Source organism: Stegodyphus dumicola, chromosome 1 (genome assembly GCF_044657685.1).
Source record: "Stegodyphus dumicola isolate Sdum_Otavi_A_Nest chromosome 1, ASM4465768v1".
Taxonomy (NCBI): Eukaryota; Metazoa; Arthropoda; class Arachnida; order Araneae; family Eresidae; genus Stegodyphus; species Stegodyphus dumicola.
Genome location: NC_140768.1, coordinates 5,861,208 through 5,877,006, shown reverse-complemented (window position 1 = coordinate 5,877,006; position 15,799 = coordinate 5,861,208). Strand labels below are relative to the sequence as shown.

Here is a 15,799-nt window from a genome sequence, read left to right as displayed (position 1 = left end):
TCTAAAATATTTCTGCCAAACCTTCCGTCACTGATGGCAAATCATGATTAAACGATTTTCATCTCGAATTTCTTTATACGAATTTACGAATTTCATTATACGAATTTACGAATTTCTTTAAAACTACATGTCGGATTTTCTTTCAATGAAGCAGATTTCATTTCCGTGGATTAGCTTTAGAATGAGAAAAATTTAATCATCATCACTAGTTGCATAATACCACGTACTATCACTAATATGTTTAACTTTGATTACTATTTATCGGAACTTAAAACAAATCAAAACAAACAAACAAAAATGCGCGTATTCAGCATTTTCCTGATGTATAAAATACGCATTTGACAGCATTTCTGAACTGTCATTGGCTTGATCCGATTGTTTTTGGTGAAACAAAGTAAATAAACGTCTTCATTTACATTTTAAAAGAATCTAAGTTTTGGAAACTTTTACAACTGGCTTTTTATGCTAAAATTTTAAATGTTTAATTTACCGTATTTAAATAATTTAATAATAATAAATAAAATAAAATAATGATAAATAAAACATTTTTATCTTATTGATAAATTACATAGGGGGCACAAATAACAATTTGCTTAAATGAATGAGCAGAAGAGACAGCAAAAATGATTTTATTTAGTTGTGTTTCAGTGTGTTCAAATTTTTATATATGATAACTGATGCAAACATGTACTTCATTTAATAGTTCGATTCTGAATATTCAAGATCTTCGTTTTGATTCTTTTAAAGCCAGTATGAAATTATTCCACTTGTAGAAAACTAAAAATTCAAGGTGCAAAATTTTTGATTCGTAAAACAAAAGTTCTCCCCGGCGGGGAATCGAACCCCGGTCTCCCGCGTGACAGGCGGGGATACTGACCACTATACTACCGAGGACAATAACGCTCATCAAAGAAAATTTATAAAAACACAAAAACGCATGTATCTTCCTTTAGTCACAAAAATGCGATGTTCTTTTAGATTTATTTCTCAGTGTCCATAATTTGGAAATTGCTAAGTCGATGTTATAATTTCTATTTTGCTAAAATTTAATAACTTGGCAACTTAGCGTAAAAGCGTTGGTACAATTTAATTTATTTCATCGAATCATTTCAAACTGACCAAAACTGTTAATTTAATTTAAAAGTACATCTGCATATCTGTGCTTTTGAATTTAATGTGTTTTAAGTATTTCACATTTTTTGTAATTTTGAAAAGAAGAATTGTAGTAATTCGATATGCAATTTGTTTATTGCCTGAAATAAATGGAAAGTTCAATAAAGTAATTAAGTTTGCGAAATTAATATATTTTTGAAATTTCATCATTAATAAAATGGCATTAGGTGATTAATAAAGTATTGAAACTGATTTTTAAATAAATACAAATTTACTCTGGTTTTATTACCTCGGAAATTTGAAACTAGATGAGTTCTGAAATATGCTTCGCAAAACGGAAGAACTGAGATTATTCGAATACAGGAACACATCTGTATCCTTAATTTTCATAAACAGCATGTTTCGTAACATCAAAAACAACATGAATGGAAGTTAAAATTGCAGGCATTCGAAAACTAGGTGTAATGTATCATTCTTCAGTAATTTTTATTTTTCAGGACAAATTGAAAACTAAGAAATGTTCGATAAGCGCTTTAAAAACACCTATCTCACAAAATGATGTCTTCAACTTTGGAGTCTCAATTTTTCTTAGAAAAATTAATTTGAATCTATTCATGAATATATGTAATAATGAAATAGTCAAATACATAACAACGCTAATATTCTACACGGGGAGAAAAAGATAAATATGGGATTTTTTTATCGTCAAAGGAAATTTTTATGACGAAGCACTAAAATTTAGTGAAATCTCCAAAAAAGCGTTAAAAGTTACATTTTATAAAAGTTAGATTTGTATATTTTAAGTTTCCTATTCCTTTTGACTTAGCAGGAATTTTTTTTTTTTTTTTTTCATTATATACTTCTAAATGAGAAAAAGAATTTTATGTGCTGAACACTTCCTCAAGTTTTCTGAAACACTTCCTCGGGTTTTAGACGAACTACTAAGGAAATTCTACACATCTACACCTTCAAAAAGAATACTCTCAAGTTAAAGTTAACAGCTAAATTCCCGTAAATTGTGTAAATGAAACAAAACACAAACAAAACGTACGCTCCTTCTGTTTGCCAATAGTGGAAAACATTTAATTTTAAAAATTCGTGCCATCAATTTGGCGCCCACAGGGTGTTGCGCCCGGGGACAAATGTCTCCCTTTGACCCCCTCTAGGATTTGCTCTGCCCGATAGGCTTGGATCAAGAAAGTGTTCGAATCAAGTCCTGCCATGCGAAACACTGCAGCTTTTCCTTTGAAGTTACTATCAAACTCTTTACGTTTCATTCAAATATATAATCAGGGCTTAATTTCTAAGATTAGAAGTGCCAGAGACCGTCAGCAAAGAGAAACAAGAGTAAATAAATAAATAAAATGACTATTAAACTCATTAAAATTTTAAAATTAAATAGTTAATTGTTATCAAATTAGTTAATAGCTATTTAATTAATGTTTACAAATTGTTATTTAATCAATTATTATATAATTAATTAAATGTAATTGATAATTATTAGATAATTATTTTTTATTTACTGATATAATTAAAGATGAAGTAGTTAAATAATTAAAATTAAATAAATTGTGAAGAGATAAATTGAAATTTAATAAGCGATTTTTAATATGATTTTATTGCTAAAATAAAATTTTCAAGATAAAATTTCTACTGAAATTGTTATTCAATTACATAAAAGAAGTGCCACGGCCTTCTTTTTCAGGGCTCCGGCACAAGTTAAGCTCTAATCGTAGGGAGGGGAGTTCTTTTATCATCACAAAAATTAAATATACTTAAAGTATAATAGCTGATGAAAATTCCAGGGCGAAACAGAATGGGGGTATGAGTGGGTGGAAACAAAAAATGAGGGGAATCTTGGTGCTAGAGAACGTTTTTTTTGACCGCGGCTCTCTGCTGATATAATTATAGCCATCAAGCAGATGTGTGTTAGGGGTAAAAAAGATTCCATTATAAATTTCAGCCATGTGGCAGCCTAACTTCTAATTAGAATCATTTTACGATACTTTCAGTACTACTTTAGTCATTTTCATTTCTTATAACGTTATCATATAAAGTTTTAATAATTAAGTATGTTTCATCATTTCTTGTGAAGTGAAATAACTTTTATTACAACTGTATTTAATAATTTCTGTCTCTCTTTATTAGATATATATTTTATGTAGCTGTGACGTCTATAGCTCTATATCTATACTGAAATATTTCTTGATTTATATTCATTCAATACAGTATATTGATAGTTTAAATAATTTTAGGATATAGTATTGGTAATTCGGGAACTGGAATTCGGAGAATTCTTTTTGTAAATACTTTTACATTTCAGGGATATGGGGATTATTCGACCTTAGAACTGTACTCAAAATGTAGAGCCTCTACTAATAAATATCGCGAACATAAAGTGGACGATAAATATTTCTTGATTTATATTCATTCAATACAGTATATTGATAGTTTAAATAATTTTAGGAAATAGTATTGGTAATTCGGGAACTGGAATTCGGAGAATTCTTTTTGTAAATACTTTTACATTTCAGGGATATGGGGATTATTCGACCTTAGAACTGTACTCAAAATGTAGTAGAGCCTCTACTAATAAATATCGCGAACATAAAGTGGACGATAAAGATTGAGGTTGAATTGGAATGAAAATAAAATTAACGAGTTGTTAAATAATCATATTGTTTATTCGAGATGAACTCTTTTTGCCGCCGAAGCAATTTCAGCTTCTAAACTAGCCACCGGTTCCTCCTGCTCTAGAGCCGGCCCTGGTTAGGTAAACAAAACATTAGAAATCTAGTCATCTTCTGTGAAGTAACAGCTACTGGGTCACGTGATTTCAATTGCCTTTAAAGGTAGTTAGGAAAGTTAACCACAGGCATTATGTTAAGCGCAGCAAAATCAATTAAAACTTTTCCTGATTCATATTCATTAGATACATTTTATATTTTGATACTTGTGTACATGATATTTAGAAAATACGTGAAATATTCGATTTACATACAGCTTTATAATATACTAATATAAAATTTAATTTTCATTTTAACACGCTGTTAACATGAACGAAAAATTTTGAATCGGAACTTTTAAACGGCTGATAGTATTTCGATGCTCGGTCAGAAAGTGAGAACTGAGCAGAAAAGTTTGAAAACCACTGCTTTGTATGTTTTTCAGATGTAATTTGCTCGAATTGTTTTCCTTTTCCCTCAGGCCCACCAGCGGCCGAGCGGTAAAGTCGCTGAACATTGGTAGTTCGGTTCGAATCCCGCGAACGGGCTGGCTGCATGGGTGTTTTCGTGGTTTTCCCCATGTGTAACGTGTATACGAGACAGTTTCCCTTAGAAAGTCCTCCACGAAAGGCATCCTTCCTCTTGGGCAGATAGCCGTAGTGTGCTTTGCCATAATTAAATACACCACCTTTTCCCTCAATTTCGGTGATCGATAATCCACCATAGTTTGAGTTCCATTTCCTTCGTGATAACCACTCCTATCTCTGTAGAAAGGTGTACCCCCCCCCCGGGTACCTGGACTAAAAGGCCGTACCCTAAAATTTTCCTAGTTATACGCCAATTAACTAGGCATGAAGTTATAGTAAGTTTTAGAGTTGAAATTTTAGATATTTAAAGAGGATGATAGTTATTATTATTATTATTTTTTAATTTTAAGAATAAAAAAATTTGGTACTATTCGGTTTCGAGGGCCGTAAAAAAATGGCAGCGAAAATGTACGCGCAAAAGCGCCAAATCTAGCAAACGCGCCCGTTTAACAGCGCGCCAAATCTAGCGCTGATTTCAGATTGCGTAAGTTTATACAGTTCTATATTTCTTAAGAGCCATTGAAATACTAGTTTAATTTTTAAATCCTTTTTTGATTTTAAATCCTTTTTTGATATCCTATGGATTTAACAATTTGGGAATTGCCCATGACGAAAACTTGGCAATAGAATTTTGGGTAAAGTGCAGAATCACCCACTGCTTGACGCGTTTTTAAGAATTACACATACTCGGTATCCATGTGCACATCGACCTATTTTCACTTAAAAAAAAAAAAAAAAAAAAAAAAAAAAATCGTGGAATTGCACAAAAATGGCACTGCGCACACCCTTGACTTTATCTATGTACACATCGACCTATTCTCACTTAAAAGGTAAAAGAATGACAAAAATCCAATTGTTTTTACCCTTGTAAAAAGCGGCAAACAAATAAGTGAGCGATTCTGCACTTTACCGAGAATATTTTCAAAGAAAAGGTATCATTCATTATAGAAAATTACGTTTGAACAACCAACGAGATGAAATTATGCTTTGCAGTTATGTTTAGCAATTTTTATATAAATTATAATAATGATCTGAAATAGTTATTTACTCTTAGGCTTCCATTCAGTCATGCTTAGCCTTTTTCATATAAATTATTATAATAAAAAAGTATTATATGAAATCAACATTTCATCTAAATTAAAATAACAATCTTAAATAGTTATTTACTATTATATTTCCTTTCTTGCCGCAATTATTTTTGGCAGCATTGGCATCAACAATAGTTTGGCGATTTTTTACGGCCTTCGAAACCGAATAGTACCAAAAATTTTTAATACCTTTAAAATGTTAGGGTGTACCTTTCGAGCTGGTGCGAGAACTTAAAATAAAAGGGGGTTAACACATGGCAAGTACGATAAACTCTAGTGCTACTAATAAAGAATTATGGAGTATGGTAACATAAGGAGCATGAGAAATTCACAGAGTACGACAGTCAAATGCGAAATATACATAGCATTACAATAAACAAATCATACAAATTCAATACAAAAATACAATTCGAATAGAGACTACATGTTGTAAATAATTAAAATAGCCATAGGTCTATTTAAATTGCACAAGTCATTGTAATCATAATCCCAGATTTCAATGCCTGCGTTGCTATTTGTAGCTTTGAAAACCACTCGCGCTATCGCTAAATGTTTCCTTCTTTGCAAGTTTTTCCTCCTAACATGCTCAATGAAGAAATAAATAAATAAACAAATATAAAAATAAAAACTGGTTAGAACGTCCAGGATATTATGAGTAATTCCACACCAGACAGAAAGTAATGCCCCAGACCTTGGCAAGTCAGTTACAAAACTACTTTGATGAAAACGATTAATTAAGCAATGAAAAATGAATTATTGAAAATGATTGGCAGCGAAACTGATACGCTTCCATGCATTAATTATCCTTGACATCAACAAGGTTTAACTGAAAATCTAATCCTACTATAATACATTAGAAATTATAAATATTAAATTTTAAACTGAATTAGTTATTATTAATTGTTTTTTGGCTAGAATAAATCAAATAGGGATTCTAATACAAGTTTAATTAAACTAAGTTATATATAAAAATTTAAAAAAATATTTTTTTTAAAATAAAATTTGTTTATTAATTATAACTGTGCGAGGAATCTATATATATAAAGAAGAAAGTCTGTGTGTTTGTTCGCAGCTAACTCAATCACTACTATAGCAATCGTCACCAAACTTTCCGCAATTCTTTTCTGGGTCCTGGAAAAGGTCGACGTCCATTTTTTTTTTCGGGAAAAAAAAAAAAAAAAAAAAAAAAAAAAAAAAAAAAGTATCTGAAATCAGAGATATTAATTAGAAACTTCAAAAACTATAGAAATATTAAACTCCAAAAACGCTAATTTTTGCTCTCATTTTTCCGAGTGGCAGTCTTGCACGCTGCAGATTTGCTATCATATTGTAGAGACATTAAGTTAATTGGAAAAGCCGGAGAGATGAAAAATTAGCAACCGCCTTTGCCGGGAATCGAACCACGGACCTTTGGAATACCGGCTCACCGTGCAGAACCACTACACCACGAAGACACGCTAGGAAGGCGGGAGAAATATCTTATATACTTCCCCTTTTAAAGGACGACTGGAGTTTTTAGGGGACCCAATCGCCAAATCCGGGGAGAAATTATCATCCACCACCCTTTTAGTTCGGGCGCCACTGTAGAGATATTAGGTATTTTTGAAAGCAGGACACGTGAAAAAGGAGCAATGCCTTCGCCGGGAATCGAAACACGGATCTCTGGAATACGCGCTCAGCGTGCAGACCACCACACTACGAAGGCACGCTAGGAAGGCGGGAGAAATACCTTATAATATAATTGCATAATTTTATTCTAATTTGATTGAAATTTTCGTATACCGCACAAAAAAAGAAAAAAAAAAAAAAAAAAAAAAAAAAAAACCGCACAAAAGCAGGTTTGAGTGTACACTATAGTAAAATACAAGCAGATAAATAGTGTATGGTTCATAAAAGAAGATGGAGGGAAGATGGGGAGAAGAGGTTATTAAAATAAATAACTTACCCTTGTAATCCATTTTGAAAAATTATGCGTTTTATAAACTAAAATACACTAGATATAATTATATAAATCTCGGATCTAAATAAATATTTGCATTTAAGAAATTAATTCAGTCCTTAGTTTATTTTATTGACCAGATATATGTATATTATGATACAATAACACGCCGAACAAATATTAATTTAGAAGTCAAGCAACAAAAATCAGCGTTATATTTTCAAATTTTCTTAGGACTAGTTTCGATGGTTTTACCGAACCATCATCCTCAGCTGCAAAAGCGCAAATGTGGGAAAAAAAAAAATTGCGCTTTTCCATCTGAGGATGATGGTTCTGTAAAAACATCGAAACTAGTCCTGTAAAAATTTGAAAATATAACGCTGATTCTTGTTGTTTGACTTCTAAGTTAATATCATATATATATATATATATATATATATTTTAAGATAACCTGCAGTACTTAAATGAAATAATAAAATAATTAAAGATTCTGAAAGATTTTCGATTTTCAGATTTTAGATTATGCCCAAAGGAGCGTTTTTTTTTTAACGTTTTGTGTGTTACCTTTATTTATTAAATATCATGTTCATCGCACTTAAACCATAAAATTCAATTTAATAGCAATATCACAAAATATTTAAAAGATCCTATCTTTAGAATTTCCGATACGCAGTCTCGTGCGCTGGAGATAAAAACGTTTCTTTTTTCGTACAGTATTGTCTTTGCTCGCTTTGAAATCGTTGAGTTTCTTGATCAAAAACTCATAAATGCTTTACAAAATAGATAATAAAACAAATTCCAAATTTGGACTTCGAGATGCCCATATTCGGGTGGAGACGTACGTTATTCAAAATTGGATGGCTCTGGGTACCGTTGTTTTATCACAATGCGAGAAGCATAGATACATTTATGCAGATTCTTCATTAATTAATTTCTTTAAATATAATACAGGGCTTTAATATTTGGTGGCAACAATTTAAAAAGTGATTCGCTGTTTAAATAGTGAATTAACGCAAAATGCCAGAACGAAATGAACAGCCCTCCTGGGTAAATTGCCCCTTTGAGCTAAAAAAGTTACCCATTTCCCATACTTATTTCCGTCCTTCTCAGTTTATTACCGCTTATTTTGGTTTTATATAATTGTAATTTTAATAAAAAACGTTTAAGTTTAAAATTAACTTCACCGGTAATTTCTGATGCTGCATTTTGAAGTTTGAAAATGAATTGAATTCGATTTCTTTACGTTTTTTTTTTTTGCGAAACTGAGAATGAAAATATTTGCTGGAGATGACGTCATTTCGTATGAAATATTCGTTCCTACAATCTTTATTAACAGGCATCTCAAAATTGATTCCTGTCACGAGTCTAGGAAAAAGAAGAGAAACGTTGCGGTGACTCATTGAGTGATAATGAAAACCTACATAGATTGTTGTTATTCTCTAAAATACTCTCGATTACACCAACCTTGAGAAGAAATCGGGAAATGAACACATCTCTTCCGTGCACCATCTTGTAAGTGGATAACGGAAATGGCCTTAAGAATAGAGGAAAGACGGGCAGTCCGTACCTGATGCAGTCTGTTTAGAGGAAGTATCCAGATCGAATCGAGCGAAAGCGATCCGAGACGACCTTAAACAGACCTTGAAAAATATAGTAAAAGCTGAACTGTCTGCGAACTCAACGAGTAAGATAGATTGGAAAGAAAAATCTGTTCTCAGTGCTTTGTTACTTGAGGCTACCAGGTGAAGGTAAAGTTTGAGACAAGTAAATTCAGGTGTTATTTGATCAATGACAAAATCGAAGGCAATGTTGTTTCCGAATGTCTTAAGAGACGCGAAGGACTATATGTGCCCTGACTTGTTTGTAAACACACGCCCCTAGAACTTGTGTATAAATATACCGCTGTCTGTGTTGTGGGTATGTTGAACTGTGGAAAGATACACATCAAGAACTTCGAAAATGGTGAGTAGGAACTTCGAACTTTCCAGTCATCATTCTGATCGCATTTAAATGTACGCTGTAGCATTTTATAGCCGAAAGATTTCTTCGGAATAGACTATTGAAGAAATAAGCAATAGAAACTATTTCTGCTGAGCCATAAAATTTCGTTGCCATATTCATATTGCTCTTATTTTGTTTATAGGAACATTAAAAAATGGATTCAATAACGTACCGGGCCGTCCTAGTAAAATGTTAAATTTTATTTCGAAGAAAATTAATTTAAAATAAACAGACGGATTCGTATGTAAAAATAAATTAAAAAAGCGTCGATAAAAATAAAGAGAATCATTAATATTTTACATAAATCGATTTTGACTTGTATCTTATTGCGCCGAATAAGAGTTCTGCGGAAAATTGACGTGCAATGTTAGTTTTGCATTTAATTTTCTTTCTTAAATAAATAAAAAAATCCATTTTTAATTATGTGATAATTTATACTAAGCTCGGTAGACAATTTTAATGAATCTTAATCTGAAAATTTTGAATGATCTCTAAATTGCTAATTATTTGAGTGATGATAATAATTCTAATTATTTGTTACTCGCTTTTAAAGATGGAATGTTGAATATTTCAAACAATAAAATTTAGGAAGCCAGTAGAATTTTAGAATGCGAAATTCAGTTCTGTTTCTTAGTTTTCTAAACGAAGATTTTAATTTACTTACGTGGATTTCATTTAATTCTTGGAAACAGTTTTAGTAGTTATTGTTTAGCATGATTTGTAAAGCGCAGAACTTCTAATTTTCAGTTACTGACTTTGATTTCTTCAATAATTATTTTTGGAAATCATACATATAACGCAAAGCTTTTCAAATACTGAAGTCTGAGCTAAGTAGAAGAAAAAAATTTCTTTAATTATATGTATTATATTATACTGTAAATATCGAATATCTAATCAATTTTTTAATATTTGCTGTTATTTGTTAATCATTATTTTTAATTTTGTTTAAAAATGTATACTTTGAAAAGGAAAAATTCCGAACATTATATATGTTACGGTGAAACACCGAAATCTGGAGAATGTCGGCTTTCACCGGTGAATGTCAACATTCACCATAGTCGCTTGGTGTATGTCCGAAATATTTTCCAAATACTCTTATTTCTGACTTACACCGGTAAATGTCGGCATCCATCCATGCACTAATGGTGAATGTTGAACATATAAGAATATTATATTTTCTTCTCCGTAATTCAGTTGCGAAAAAAACGCACTTGAAACTTAAAATAAGAACTTAAGAATATAAGAACTTAAAACACACAGTACATTCAAAATGAGAAAGAAAAATAATAGAAGTTAAAAACTTACTAAATTATGCGATTCAAATCTTATTTCTTGCAAAAACTTAAATTATTATGACACAAGAGGCCCTTGCTTTTTACAACTGCATTTATTTGTGGAACACTTCCTTTTGCAATGGCAGCAAGTACATATAACTCCTCTCTTTTTGACCTATACTAGAGCATATCCGTGATTGCCGACATGCACCGGTGAGGGTCCGAATGTACAAGAATTTAATGCAATATTCGATCTTTCACCGACGTATTTAGTGAATGTTGACATTCTCCGGTGAAAGTCGACAATCACTAATTTCGGTCTTTCACGGCAACATATATATTTCATATACTAGTTTCATCACATTAGACGTTATTATGCATAAAATCTTTTTTAAAGAAAAAATTATTGTAACAGCGTTTTTATTAGTACTTTTTTATCATATAAAACTTTTTAAACAGTATACCTATGAGATAAATAAAAATATTGAGAACGACTGATCATATGACATAATAATTCAGCTGCTATTTTATCATTTATTATTTCTGTAAACATTCATAATAGTAATCTTATTTCTGTAAACATTGATAATAATAATCTTAGTGAGAATTGTGCAGTTTGTTTTACAATAACTGTATAATTGCAGTATCTTCGGAGAAAAAAATGAGTTAAGATTTTCTAAATACTATAACTCCAAGTGGATTTTCTAAGGGCATAACTTCTAATTAGCTTTAATTCCTGAAAATTTTTTTATTTGAAATAAATTGGTAAAATGAATGAATTTTTCTAATTACGCAGAGCTTCGGTTTTTGAGCTTTAATCCAATATTATACAGCAGACGATAGAGAAAGTCTGTATTAATATTAATTATTTTATAATTATTTTTAATTAGATGAAAACAGTTCTCTTGAACAACACTAATTTGCAAGAGCCTATGAATGCAGTATCAGCCGTTTAATAAAATCCCTTTCGTTCCAAACATATTTGAGTTTGTTAAGCTGCTAAGTTTAGACGGTGATCGCTGCATTGTAAATCGTGATATCAGTTTTCATTTTACAAATAAAATAATGACTAACAACCAATTCAATAATTAATCCTAAAATAATAATTAATGCTAAAATTAAACTGTTTAAGCAATTTTGGAATTTATTTAAAAATTTTATAAAAATACTTTTAAAATGACCTTTTTCATGAAATTTAATTCTTTCAGACAACTACTCAGGCCCACCAGTGGCCGAGCGGTAAAGTCGCTGAACACTGGTAGTTCGGTCCGAGGTTCGAATCCCGCGAACGGGCTGGCTGCAGGAGTTTTTTCGTGGTTTTCCCCATGTGTAACGTGTATACGAGCCAGTTTCCCTTAGAAAGTCTTCCACGCAGGCATCCCTCCCCTTTAGGCAGATATTTAGGCAGATAGCCCTAGTGTGCTTTGCCATAATTAAATACACCACCACCACCAGACCGTATCTAGGCATAAAAATGAGAACTTCTTCAATATAAGCTTTGTTGTTATAATATGAAAATCCAAAATTCCCTGAGTATGATTTAGAAGTAAATAAACTGATGTTCATTTTAAGGTACCGAAAGGTTTTACATAAGATTGCATCACGTAATATAAATTCTTTGTTTATTAAATATCTAAGCAACACATTTTTTTTTATTAGATGAGAGCTGTAGTCCTCCTTTTTGTTTGTGTTTTGGCTGTGGTTAGAGGACTGCCGACAAAAAATGATGAAAGATCAGCTCTAATTCAAGAGCAAGCCGATGAAAACTACAAGCACCACCAGGAAGTCCTCAGCAATAAAGATTACAGTTCATCATCGTTACTGGATAGCAAAGGCGGTTACAACAGCGACGGCAGTTTCGGAGTAACCTTCGACAACAAAGACAAAGAGCATAGAGATCGTGGTTATGGTTATGAAAAAGCTTATGCTTATTCCCGTGAAACTGCTTTCATCGATTTCTATGATGACAAGGGTGCTTTAAATGCTCGCGACATCGTCGAGAAGTATGGTAAAGAAGATGAAGAAAAAAGTGAAGATCTCATTGCAAATATTTCTCACTAAACATTTTTATTTCGTGATTAAATCCTTTGTTCCTTTTGAGAACAACTGTATGAAAGATGTTATGAAGATTTATCATATAATTAACATATTTGACTGAAGTGTTCTATTGCGGGAAAATGCAACTGCTCCTGGAAGTACCAAAACATTTTCTAACAGCAAAAGCTTCATTTTTCAAAGAAAAATACTTTTTTTTCTTCTCTCTCTAAAAGACCGCTATAAATAAAATCATAAACTAAAACTTCCCCTTTTCTCTAAGCCATTAATAATCAGCGTTTTTAATTCTATCATAAATTTAATTGCTGACAGGCTTTCGAAATAACGCTGATATTTCACTAATATTTTAAAGACTCGTTTAAACACTCTTTATACTTTTCTAAATTGGGAAGAAATTTTGAATACGCATCAAAAAGAACTTTGCTTCATTTTTAATTAAATTGCTGAATTTAATTTTGGCTCTCACGAATTTATTTACTTTTAATGCAATTACCTTTAAAGACTTCGAATTTTAAGACTTTTTGAAGTAACATTTGTCTTACTGTTAAATATCTAAATCCAGGCTACCACTATCACCAATGCATTAAAAGTAGTAAACTGTATCACCAACTGGTGATACAATATTGGTGATTACTCTATCGCCAATGCATTAAAAGTATTAAAGCATAAGAGATGAGTTGTCAAATGTTCAACTTTCATATTAGAGAATGATATGTAGTTTGAACCAAGACAAGCGATCAGAACTGTGATATAGTTCCCATGTAAATTGTTATGCTTTCTTTAAATGGTATACCACATGCTGTAAAATTTTCAATCAATCATTGTCTTCTCGATATCATGTTCATTATTCATTGTATTTATTTTAATCAAATAAATGTTTCATAAAATGAAATGCTTTATTATTTTAACATTAAGTTTCTTTTTAGTCTAAAGGGATTTGAGTCCTCTGAAGGACTATTACTTTCGTTTTGGCATTTTGCGTCGGACTCCTACAAATGTCGGTTCACTTTTCACACTGTTGCCACAAAATGTTAGTGTCCTGCATTATATTTGTAGAAATTAAAAAATGAAAAATCTGCATAAATGTATGTATATTTCTCGCATCGTGATAAAACAACGGTATCTAGAGCCATCCAATTTTGAATGACGTCATCCTACTGCGAATATGGACATATGAAATCCCAAATTTGAAATTTGGAATTTGTTTTATGATCGATTTCATATTTTGTAAAACTTTAACGAATTTTTGAGTAACAAACTCAACGATTTAAAAGCGAGCCATGGCAACACTACGGGGGAGGGACCATTTTATCTCCAGCGCATCGAACCGCGTATCGGAAATTCTAAAGATAGGCTCATTTTAAAATTATTTTGCGACATTGCTATTGAACTAAATTTTATGGTTTAAATGCAAAGAACATGATATTTAATAAATAAAGGTAACACACAAAACGTTAAAAAAAACGCCCATGTGGACGTAATTTAAAATCTGAAGCATTTCAGATTAAATTTTTTTTTTTCTTTTTTCTTTCTGTTCTGTATGTGCATTCCTTTTTATATGCGTATAATTCTTCTCAAACAAGTAGAAGTTTCATTAGACATCTAACTAAACAAATAAAAGTATCAGATTAAAACTAAACTTGAAAATGCGATTTTAAATGTGAAAAAATAATTTCAATCTTAATATTTAATTTCACAAGGATATGTAAAATCAAATTCATCAACATAATTTTTTAATTTCAGTTCACATTAAATTTGTAATAATGGTCATAACCATAACTATTAAGCATTATTTTTATCCATTAAATTTTCGAAAAAATAATAATGCTTCTCTAAATATGAAGATTTTTTTGTCGAAATAAATTCAAGCGTGGCATATGTAACATCTAAAATGATATAAAATATTGTACATGAAATATGATGGGTTAAAAATACATCTTAACAAATAGCTGATGCAAATAAAAAAAAAAAAAACAGAATTGCTGAAACTGATTGAGAACATGTCGTAATTGTCGTAAATGTCTTCCCTTGAGAAGCAACGAGTATTTCAGGAGTTTCTTGTACTGAATGAAGCTCTGCAGTTAAAATGCTTCAACAGATTACTTAATTCTTCTTACTTATTTTTTACGTTGAAACAGCCTGTCTTTCCTAAAATTAGCTGAACATGTTTTTACCTCTAATACGAAATTTTTAAGTGCAATAAAATTTATATCTTTTTTTTTATTTTCCTTTTCTTCCTCTTCAACACAGATCAACAAATAATTCCTTTCAAGTACATATTTTTTACAATCCTTTATTATGAATTTGTAATCTAGAGATATGTGTTTGGTATGGTTATCTACTATCTCTTTTATATGGGTATGATGCGAGTACGTTTGGCATTTGATAGCCGCTTAAAGTTTACGAATTTTATGTTTTTCACTGATATGTAAGAAAATTATTTTGATAATTTATCTTTTTGTGTTAAAAGAGCTTCCAATGCTTTGGCGTTATATATTTTGCAATTTTTAGCACCGCAGAATTCAGAATGAAACATTGAGTCAAACAAAAAGTTGCCAAATGCGAGAGATAATTTAAAGTCGATGATCATATTTCAGTCTTTTAAAGATAAGCCGGAAGTAATTGACCTTTTCCTTTTTAATTTGATTGTCCCTTTTCGAAGTCTACTTGCTGAGAATGATAAAAAACATTTTATCTAATAAAAATCTTGGTCTTGCGACTGTATATTTTTACTTTTGTGTTCAGTCAAGCTACTTGTATTAAAGCAGATGTCTAAACGACATAATTTGAAACAATTATGTGTTGACTTACATCTGCCATTTCCAAGTATTGTCGGTAATAACTCACTCATTATTTGTGTTACTATTGCAACACAAATAATGTAGGAATAATAATAAAATAATTGCGACATTGTAGAGTCATTAGGATTTTTTGAAAGCTGGAGAGATGAAAAATTAGCAACTGCCTTCGCCGGGAATCGAACCACGGACCTCTGGAAAATCGACACAGCGTGCTA

The 15,799-nt window shown here is 31.2% G+C and overlaps 1 protein-coding gene and 1 non-coding gene across 2 annotated transcripts; one reads left to right on the top strand and one right to left on the bottom strand.

Moving 5' to 3' along the window:
• Positions 1 to 822: 822 nt before the first annotated feature.
• Positions 823 to 894, bottom strand: TRNAD-GUC (transfer RNA aspartic acid (anticodon GUC)). The gene has a single exon. It is a non-coding gene; the product is annotated as a tRNA-Asp (tRNA).
• An 8,364-nt stretch (positions 895 to 9,258) lies between these two features.
• On the top strand, positions 9,259 to 13,675 carry LOC118197497 (uncharacterized). The gene is made up of 2 exons (XM_085812443.1): positions 9,259 to 9,415; positions 12,388 to 13,675. Exons 1-2 carry the CDS (start codon positions 9,413 to 9,415, stop codon positions 12,787 to 12,789), a joined length of 405 nt encoding a protein of 134 aa, XP_085668569.1. The 5' UTR covers positions 9,259 to 9,412; the 3' UTR covers positions 12,790 to 13,675.
• Positions 13,676 to 15,799: the final 2,124 nt, after the last annotated feature.